This window comes from Bombus pascuorum, chromosome 6 (assembly GCF_905332965.1).
Source record: "Bombus pascuorum chromosome 6, iyBomPasc1.1, whole genome shotgun sequence".
NCBI lineage: Eukaryota > Metazoa > Arthropoda > Insecta > Hymenoptera > Apidae > Bombus > Bombus pascuorum.
The window spans coordinates 11,534,938-11,544,836 of record NC_083493.1 but is presented as its reverse complement, the minus strand read 5'-3'; the positions used below and the strand labels follow the sequence as shown (position 1 = coordinate 11,544,836).

Genomic DNA, 9,899 nt, shown 5'->3' with positions numbered 1-9,899 from the left:
TGAACAATAGATGGTATCAACGTATAAAATATAAAATATTAATACTCTGTAATTTGATAAATTTAATTGCTAAAGAAAGACAAAATATGATATAATTTAATTTTACTGTAACAACAAATATTACTAATAAATAATGTTTTATGTGAAAAAGAAACTATTTGCTTTTTGTTTTTACTACATATTAATTGTAAGTATGTATTGGTACCCGTTCTAAAATATAGTATAACAATTAAGAGAGATTTTTAAGACAGTTTATATTTACCGTACTATAATCAGACTAAGATAAACAATTATTTTTAAATAAACAATTTTTAAAATAATAAGATTGAAAGCCCGAGTTTGTAAATGCAGTTCTTGTTTAACCAAACATGTCAAAGAAGTATTTAAAAATGGCCGCTGCCACGAAGTAATAACCAAGAGTGATTTTGAAATTGCAATCGATATATTCTTATAATCATCGTAGTAAATACGTCAATGGCCTACCCTATTTATAGTACCTAATTCTTTTTATTAGTCTGCCAAGTATTTTGACGCAAAAGCTTCGCGAATATCGATTCATACTTTTATACTTCCGCCTTGCTCATGAAATTTATCAAGACGATTTCTGAGTTAGTCGTGTATTAGTTATTTGAAATGCATCTTTTCGCACAATCGGCTCTATAATACTTGCAGGTAAATGACATCTTTCAATTCACATAAAATCACGTTCTTTTAAAATCGCATCGCGATAAAAGTTGTGCAACAAGGTTAACTGTGAGAAAACAACAAACAGAAAGGTACTTTTTCAAGATTGTAAGAATATTTTGTGCAAAGAACATGTCGCCCGGTGTTAACGATGGTCCACGCAACACAGGCACACTACCGAAAAGCAATAGGAGAAATGATAGAAATAGAGAACGGTCAGCTGCTAATCAATTTGCAATCCGTTCTGCTTATCATGGACATACACAGCACTCTAACAATTTGGTAAACTAATAAAAAAATATGAATGATATCTTTTATTTTTAATATTTTATTTTGTATAATGTTTTTTTTTTTTGTCAAAATACTTTCTAGAAAATAGAAGAATTGAATTTTAATAAATTTTAATAAATTTTAATAAGTTTAAATAATTTTGCTGTAATTTAATCCACGTATTTTCATTTAAAGAATTCCAGAGAATATCATATTGTTAAATAATATCTAATACTATAAATAGGTAAAAATAAGGTATTAAATTTTGTGTAACTTGAACTTTCCAAATGAAAACTTTATACAGCATTCTGTATATAGTAGTTTAAAAGATAATCTATTAATAGATAGCTGAATAGTGGGGAAGTTCTCTCTAAGAATATATATCCAGATACAATCCTACTTTGAGGCAGTAGAGTTTCAGTATTTCAGTCATCATTTCTAGAAAACTTAAACAATTATTTGTGTATTTAATTGATTCTTTATTTTATAAATTATATGTGGTAGCATCAACTGGATTGGAAACCAGTCGGTGAACAAGAGCATTCAAGAATAACAAAGAACAGTAACACAAGATCAGTTTCTTCAGTACAGTCTACATCCTATCAAGACATACCCGAATTTGGTATATATTAATAGGTCTTGTTTTTATATCTTTTTAGTGTATTTATTAATAATTTAAAAATCTTATTATCTTAGTATCATTTGGTGGTCGGCGACCATACAATTACAGTGCAGAAGAATTCTTCCCTTTGCAAAAGATGGTTCCTCCAACTGATTCTCAAACTCAATCTCCTCCAAGGCTTCAAGGAACAAAACCTTCTAATGTCGATAAAATGGTAATATACATTTTTTACAATACTAGAGTCTCCTATATTTCTTTCACCTAAAATACAACTCTTTTTCTAATTGTCTTCTATTAACAATTTCTATTTAATATATTGCAGCCTGATAGAAGCCAAGTAGAATCACGTTTAAATCAAATTAGAGATTATATCAGAGTTACATCAACTCTGATGGAATCGCTTAATCAGTCCAGTGACCCAGTAAGTATACATAAGATATTTGTCATAATATGATGTTACCTTATCTATTACATTGTTAAGTACTTTCCTCTACATATAATTATACTATAGCGTGCACAAGCTCAAAATGAGAAGTTAAGTAGAATGGTGGAAGATCTTCATGACAGTGAAAGAAAGCTAACTAAACTCTTGGAACAATATCAAACTCATGGGGTATTTTGTGAGGTTACTGAACTTATAGAATTGTTATTTACTAACTGATTAAAGGGTGTACATAACTTTTTGTGCATGCTTTTTTAATTTAAAGTATAAATTATATTCCATATGTGTTGGTTTATATATAGCTAGCTTTTGCTTTAGTCTGTAACAGACGAATTATAACAGTTTTCAACTATTTCTTTCCTAGAATGGTGAAAATAGTAGAGAGGATGGAGAAGAAAATGGTGATATAAATAGAGAAATGCAGCTACGTAAAAAAATGGAAGAATCACAAAGGAAACTTGCACAACTACAAGAACATCAAGCTAGTTTGGTGGGAATGCAATTACGTGTTCGAGAAAGATTAAATGAAGCACGTCAAGCTCAACAAGCTCTTTTACAGCAAGAAAATCAAAATTCAATCGGCTTAGCATTACCATTACCCGCAAACGTCGAGCAACTTGAAAATGAAACAGCTGCATTAAGGGGAAAACTGGCACAACTTCAAACAAAGAAGAAAAATATGGACCATCTTGTGGCAGAGTTACAAGCTGCAGAATCTCTGTCCGATAGGGGTAGTTGTGTTAGTACATTGTTTCTTATATTAATTTAATGTAATCAAAAATTATGTAGTTACAATTATCTCCTTAATATTTTAGAGTTCTGAAGGAGTTCAAGGAAGACGTTCGAGAAGGAGTTCTTCAAGGAATTTTGGAGGAGATAAAGCTGCTGAATTAGAAGCTATGAAAGTACAACTTGCTCACTTGAAGACATTAATGGAAGAAGCAACAAAAGTACGTGAATGTCTCGATTCCAACTCTGATCCTGAACCTGAAGTAGACGTAAATAGTGAAACTATAGCTAATATGGATGAAAACGAAGATGAAAATGGAACGAACACCTCATTTGAACGTCAAAGCGATACAGATGAAGCGGGTCACGAAAAAATCAGAAACACCGGGGAAAGGCCAACTTTCGAAGAAATTCAAGTATAAATTTAAATGCAATTAGAAGCTATGTGTAATATTGTGTCTCTATGAAACTTAATTTACAGGCAGTCACGCGAGAACTTCGAGAACAATCAGCTTTGTTACAATCTACTAGAGCAGAATTGCAACGAATAAAGCAACCATTATCAGCAATGCATTCTAATTCTACATCTGTGTTCCCGACTTCAACTCCTCCTCCATCGCTTACAACGTCAATCAGTTCCGAAAAAAAGCAAAGTAATAACAGTAACTACGAAGTTCAAACGGCCCAAGAAAAGAGACGTCAAATTGATGATATTGTGCGGAAGGTACTTATTTTATATTTCCTTGTATATAACAAAATAACATTCGATATTTATTCTATTGTTTCATTTTATTGAACAATAGGAATCATCTCAAACATCTAGCATTAACCGCGATATAGGAGGACCTAGTGATTTAAATAGTCACAGAAGTTCTAGTTCACATGTTAGTCATACGGGTACTCCCGCTAATGTTTGGCCTCCTCCAACAACGATAGGTAATCATCATATACATATATTATCTACATTATATTAATTTTAAAATTACATTTTGATATATAGGTGGATCTAACGATCAAAGCGTAGATGGTGTATCTTCTGAAAATTTAATGGACATCGGGCCTCAAACAACGGCAATTGAAAATGGATTTGGTGGAAATTGGTGGACTTATCCACCGCCTCCGTTAAATCAAATACAACATGGTAAGATATACGTGTAATAGAAAAAATTTTTATTTAATATTTATATAATATAGTAACTTTCAAATATATCTTCTAGGTTCATCAGAGTATTATCGACAATTATTATTAGGTTCTCAAGCTCAACAACTTCAAATGATGGGAACTACGATACAACAATGTTGTCAACTGTTATGGTCTCAGCAGCGTGAATTACAAGCTATGCGTGTAGCTATTAATCAATTACAAGTTCATTTGAGACAAACACAGTTACAACAGCGAAACAATAGTGAGAATAATGATGAATATTCTAATTTAAGTCGTAATATTCATCATCTTGGTGAAACATTAGATTCTGCATTACCACCAAGTTCATCTTTACCGAATCTGGTGTCATTACCAAATTCTTCTCCTGCATTATCCCATGTCGTTGCAACATCTTCTGTTAATTCTCAACATCAACATCAACAACAATTGAATAATCAAGTTCCTCCTGGAAATAGAGCAAACAACTACTGGGACAATTTCAGAAGGTAATAGTATATACATATATACACATGTCAACTGACACGAATCTCATTTATCCTCGTGCAGTAGAAGTATCATTTATATTGATACAACAGAATCAGACACAATTTAAGATTTTCAATCATATAATCATATACTAGAAAAGTGTATTTGATAAAATTTCAAAATATAATTTGTTTTATGACTTAAGGAATTCAATTTTGCAGATCTTTTCTCAACATGAAATAATTGATGTTTCTTTTTCTATCTAATATTATTGAAAAAAGAAAATATTTTTTTAATGAATTTAGGTGTTTTATATTCAGTAGAGATCGTGCACATCCATCTCCTATCTTTGTGTAAACCTAATGTATCATTACATAAAATAATAAATATCACGATCTGTCTCTGCACTTTTTTGTCTTGTACTTCTTACTTATTACTACCCTCGTTTAAGCCATATCACACATAAAACCTGAAAAGATTTGATTTTATAGACCAACGTTTAATAAATAAGAATCTAAATGAGGATAGTATATTGGTACGTAAATTATGGGTATGTAATATGTGTTTGAGAATATATATATAAATATATATATATTTTTGAAATATTTTGACCTTAACTAACAATAAACACTCAGTCAATAATATTCAAAACTTTTTTCTTTCTGTGATATCTTTGTTGTGTTTTTTCTCCATTTTTATAAACAATATACTTAAAAACATATCATTCTTTATCACCTTAACTACATCACGCATTCTGCTTCCTTAAGCATGGTATGAATAGCTTGAATATGATTATATCTGTGAATTGATAAATATATGTTTCTTTCCTACATTTTCAGCTATTCCAGACAAAACCTACTCTCAGGAAGTGCAAAAACTGTAACTGATGCTACCTCTGGAGCTATTGCAAATTCAACTTCGGGAAATACTATATCAAGTGTTAATACTTCTCTTATGTATGTAAACATATAAATTATTTATAATATTTGGAAATGTAATATATATTTTAACATATTATACATTTTAACCAAAGGAAAGACAAACGCAATCGGGATCAAGGAACCGATAATATACCTTTGCCTTCATTAAATGGAGTAGAAACACAATATTCTTCGAATTTGCAATTACAATCTAATTTACAGCAACAAGAACGGGAGAATACCGTTATGCGTAGTAATATTTTAACAAATGAAATGTCTCAACAACAAGTTGATAATCTTTGGGAAGAAACAAATTCATCATTTCGATTACCATCTGTAATAAATGATGATAACCTGTTTCAAAACTTAAGGTATATTTATCCTATTGAATCATTTTTCAATTATTTTCTTTACGAAAAAATTATACTGAAGTAACATTTTTGTTAAATTGGTTATACAGCTTTGAAATGAAAGAAGTATTAAGTTCACTGATATCCGTGAATAAAAAACGACCAGACTATCTGGTTATTATATTAAGAGAAATTAAGGCAATAAGCGAAGACCACAGATTGAGGCCTCGTTTATGGAGATCGTTGCGTGCTCTACAAGATACACAATCTTTAAGCAATCCATTGGTTTGTGCATTTATAAAATGTATCTGTAATCAAATAATGATTTTTTAATATATCTGTATCTGTTTAACTTTGTACAGAATGAAACAACTGATCAGACTGCCAGTGAAAGTTGTCAGTCTAGCGATGAAGATTCTGAGGCAGATGTAATATTAGGTTTAAGACCAGCAAAACATTCTATAGCAGAATTAGTTTCATCATCTCAAGCAGGAATTTCATCTCCTACTGCACATGTACCTTTAATAGATCATTTGGACATGCCAGTAAATATTATGAAGCATAGTATACTTTTAAGCATTTGAAAAAAATGTTTTATATTTGTTGTATATTTTATAGGGGACATCTTCAGGTAATTCTACAAGTACTTTGCCTTTAATACCTTCCATTAAACCAGGTTATAATGAAGATCTGGCAGAAGCAGATCAATCCAGACCCGAATCTTCCGATAATCAACAGGTATTTTTAACACATATTTAATAAAGGTTATTTAATTAAATAAAATAAAACGAGACATAATTAAATGAAATACAATCCTGTAGCCTCCAGAAAATGAAGAAGAGAACGAACAAGGTCAAGCTGAAGCAAGTGGGCAAACTGAATCTGCGCAAGCAAGGTTTGAAGGTGAAGGGGATTTGGAAAGTTTAGCTGCTAAAGCTGAAGATGAAAGGAACGAAGGCAATGCAATGATATTTTGATATTGAATTACATTAAAAAGTATCTTTAGTTGTATACACAATAACTGAACATATGTTTTAAGTTATATGTTTTTTTAACTGAATTGTGATACAATTAAAATCATTATATCATTTAATTCTAGGTGCAATTTTGATTTTTCTATAAGTACTATTTATTCATTTACACATTAATTGAAGTACTTCTCAATGTCAATAATTTGACTACAAGTATGAAAAATGTGACATACAAATTTTTTATCTTTAATGTGTATTGTGTAGATTATAATAAAAGTTGTAATTTAGGAAAATAAGTATTTATTTTTTATTATATGATACAATGTAGTGACATGTATAAGAGCATAGTGAATGTATGCTTTGTGAACAAATACAAAAAATATAAACATTACAAATGTTATTGTTTAATTACTCTATTTAAAATTCTGTTTCAATACAATTGTTATCAATCAATTGCGATCGATGAAACTGGTATATAGAACATCCATGTGTTTCAAATAAAATCTTTTCATATTCAACATTGTTTTCAATTAATTTATGCCCACTATTGAATAATTGTACATAATTTGAATTATTTAAAATATCGTGATTACCTGCTGTCCAGCAGCAGTTTTCTTCTGTAATCATAGATTCTTCTATATTATTATCAACATTATTTACATGTAATACGTCTGATTCGTAAGATGCAGTTCTTGATCCATAGTCCTTTGTACTTCCTATACCACCATGTACATTGTCCTTACCACCGTCTCTGAAAGGAAACCCAAGGCCTTAACCTTTAATTTAACTGGGTATCTCCTATGCCATTTATCTTCTCAGCAAATTGTGTCCTTACCATCAAAAAAAGACCAAACTTACTAAGTGTCATTAGTTTATGAAAAAATATTAGCATCCATGCTTTCCATTGCATACCATTATCCATGGTACAGAAGATGACAGGATGCATTAAGCTTCAAAATAAATTTAATGCCAGGATCGGATGAAAATCTCTGTGGCCACATGTAAATATACAACTCTTTCCCCACAGGAGGGAAAACTGAATATTCATATATTTTAATATTTATTATTAGCGGGTATATCATAGCGACATTAAATAAATTTCACAATTTTTTAAAACTTTTTGTTATTCAATGTAAATACAACGAATGAATCATAATAAATATTTTCCCGCGCTGGAAAATTTCCCGCTTAAAAGTAAAGAAGGAACAAACAACGACCTCTAACAAGATCTATTTGAAGCATATACAAATATAAATTGACGAAATCGCGGTCTTGTAAAATGTGCTAGCAAATAGAGCGTTGAAATATTCTTATTTATTCTTCACAAAAGAAATGGAAAAAGATAAAATTATGAGTCTATTCCTACCTCTCCGAAACTTTTTCAGTTGACTTGTAGGGCTGAGATCGCTGTTGTGTCGTTTCCGATTCTTCCGTTGTAGAACATCCGCATCGTAAGCTATCCGTTGTTCAAGTGGTAGTTCATCGTTAGTTCTTAACCGATTCTGTACTGTCGCTTCTAGAATTACGGAATCGTTATTCAAATAGCCCGATGCCATAGAATAATCACTTCCGTCCTCATCAGTTTCCATAATCGTATCATAGGGATAGTAATGGAATAACGATGGTTTTGTAATTCCGATATGCTCGGACATAACATTATGCTGATTTTCTTTTTTACAATGCGGTACGCAACCGTAATATACGTTTGACGACATGAACGATGGATCGACGGTTCTTGCGTTATACATAGCATTGCTTGTTACAGCCATATTTATTCTTCTTTAGGCACTGATTTTCTATATTATACCGAATGATATGAAAACACGTTATTATATATCACTTATTGTTAGATATGTATGGTTAATCACGTGGTAGACAAGAAAACAGAAAACACAAACTAACGGAAACGGATAAAGCGTTTACACTTTCCAAGAGCAATAACGAATATGGTTCGGGTCAGAAGCCGAATTCTCTCGAGTAACGAATCGGCAACGTTCGGCTTTTCTCGCACGATTTAGTTAGTTTCTTTAAATCCCCACCAACTCATTTTCAACAATCGACCCACGCATGAAAAATTTATATCGCTTGTGTCAGAATCTGACTCAAGCTTTATCTGACTAATGCTGTTTCTGACTAACAAATTTATTTTAAATTTGATTTTCAAATAATCAAAATAGAATTCCGACGTTTTCATACAATTTACGATTCCTGACGTCATCGTGACCCCATTGGTCAACTTCTTTGTATAATAAACGATTGAAAATATGTATGCTGTCTGAAAGAATGGACCGTTTAGACATATTGATGTCTTTTTGGCATTTAAATAAACACAATTGAGACTTTTTCTTAAATACATAAATATTAATATTAGAAAGAAAGAAAAGCAATCCACAGAAACAAAAGATGGACGAAAGATGGATAGAGCATTAACTAAGTACAAGATAGATCCAACATTATATGGCATATCTGTTTTCTGGTTTCATGTAATGACAGATCCAGAATCGTTGGTCGGGTCTATTTCGTATTTAGTCAATGACGATAATCTATGATAAGTTCAATCAGTGGTCGGTATAGTAGGGCGTTCGACAACTGGTAAAGTACGGTATTACCAATGTTTCTTGTTACCGACGAGGTACTTGACCGTTGTTACGCTATAAATTCTTGTTACCATAAATTGGTACAAATAACTATGATAACTTTCTATTTATCTTCGAAGCAAATTCGCAACAGTTAATGACAAGACCAAAGGATAACTAACTGTCAAATTGCACAGTCAACTGATGTTAAAAAGTATAAGAAGTTTTTGTTAAATTCTTGCTTTTGCAAATATCATAATTGTGGTAATAGTCACTTGCAACTCTGTCGATATGTTAATACCGTATCACTTGTTACATCTATAAAAAGGTTGATATTTCTAAAATGAACGATGACATTTTATTTCTTGTGACTAATTTCAAAGCGATCTATAGAGCAGAATATGTATTTATGTTTGAAATAGAATATAATCCAACTGGTTCATAGTTAAATTTTTCGAGTTCGCGAAATGTCCCTTTAGTCTAGTTATAGAGATCCTTACCTGGGTAAATGACTGTACGTCGCTGTCCTTTTTGCCTTTGAAAGGGCCCCTCGCGGATAATTTCGGTATTTATGGGATTAATGTTGATGCTATGAACAATACATATAGAGTGATGGATTTTCGATAGATCGGCAGGACAGCTGTCGTAGACACACGCCGCTAAGCCGCTTACGTCAATTCATGAAAATTTTTGCGCTTTTTTGGA

At 31.4% G+C, this 9,899-nt stretch overlaps 2 protein-coding genes across 10 annotated transcripts; one reads left to right on the top strand and one right to left on the bottom strand.

Moving 5' to 3' along the window:
* The first annotated feature begins 317 nt into the window (after positions 1-317).
* Positions 318-7,018, top strand: LOC132908316 (uncharacterized). Of its 8 annotated transcripts, none has more exons than XM_060962228.1 (18): positions 318-966; positions 1,459-1,576; positions 1,651-1,790; positions 1,899-1,997; positions 2,088-2,201; positions 2,383-2,508; positions 2,578-2,757; positions 2,834-3,163; positions 3,229-3,471; positions 3,551-3,683; positions 3,748-3,888; positions 3,965-4,397; positions 5,217-5,333; positions 5,411-5,668; positions 5,758-5,932; positions 6,010-6,192; positions 6,266-6,385; positions 6,469-7,018. In XM_060962228.1, exons 1-18 carry the CDS (start codon positions 817-819, stop codon positions 6,622-6,624), a joined length of 3,216 nt encoding a protein of 1,071 aa, XP_060818211.1. In that variant the 5' UTR covers positions 318-816; the 3' UTR covers positions 6,625-7,018. The 8 variants fall into 8 exon arrangements, with proteins under 8 accessions (XP_060818211.1, XP_060818210.1, XP_060818208.1 ...); XM_060962227.1 differs by having other exon boundaries at positions 320-672; positions 814-966; positions 2,383-2,757; XM_060962225.1 differs by having other exon boundaries at positions 320-672; positions 790-966; positions 2,383-2,757.
* Positions 6,902-8,617, bottom strand: LOC132908317 (uncharacterized). Of its 2 annotated transcripts, XR_009658350.1 has the most exons (3): positions 7,985-8,119; positions 7,454-7,568; positions 7,228-7,367 (listed from the first exon to the last, which is right to left on the bottom strand). XR_009658350.1 is itself a non-coding variant. In XM_060962233.1 (2 exons), exons 1-2 carry the CDS (start codon positions 8,385-8,387, stop codon positions 7,036-7,038), a joined length of 735 nt encoding a protein of 244 aa, XP_060818216.1. In that variant the 5' UTR covers positions 8,388-8,617; the 3' UTR covers positions 6,902-7,035. The 2 variants fall into 2 exon arrangements, 1 of the variants encoding a protein (XP_060818216.1); XM_060962233.1 differs by lacking the exon at positions 7,454-7,568 and having other exon boundaries at positions 6,902-7,367; positions 7,985-8,617.
* Between the last annotated feature and the right edge of the window lie 1,282 nt (positions 8,618-9,899).

Excerpts from the sequence above, each read along its gene's own strand:
- LOC132908316 (XM_060962227.1), top strand. The coding sequence starts at position 817 with ATGTCGCCCGGTGTTAACGATGGTCCACGCAACACAGGCACACTACCG. Across the intron at positions 967-1,458 it reads CACAGCACTCTAACAATTTG|CATCAACTGGATTGGAAACC; the intron begins GTAAACTAATAA and ends TATATGTGGTAG. Across the intron at positions 3,472-3,550 it reads TTGATGATATTGTGCGGAAG|GAATCATCTCAAACATCTAG; the intron begins GTACTTATTTTA and ends ATTGAACAATAG.
- LOC132908317 (XM_060962233.1), bottom strand. The coding sequence starts at position 8,387 with ATGGCTGTAACAAGCAATGCTATGTATAACGCAAGAACCGTCGATCCA. Across the intron at positions 7,368-7,984 it reads ACTGAAAAAGTTTCGGAGAG|ACGGTGGTAAGGACAATGTA; the intron begins GTAGGAATAGAC and ends TTCCTTTCAGAG.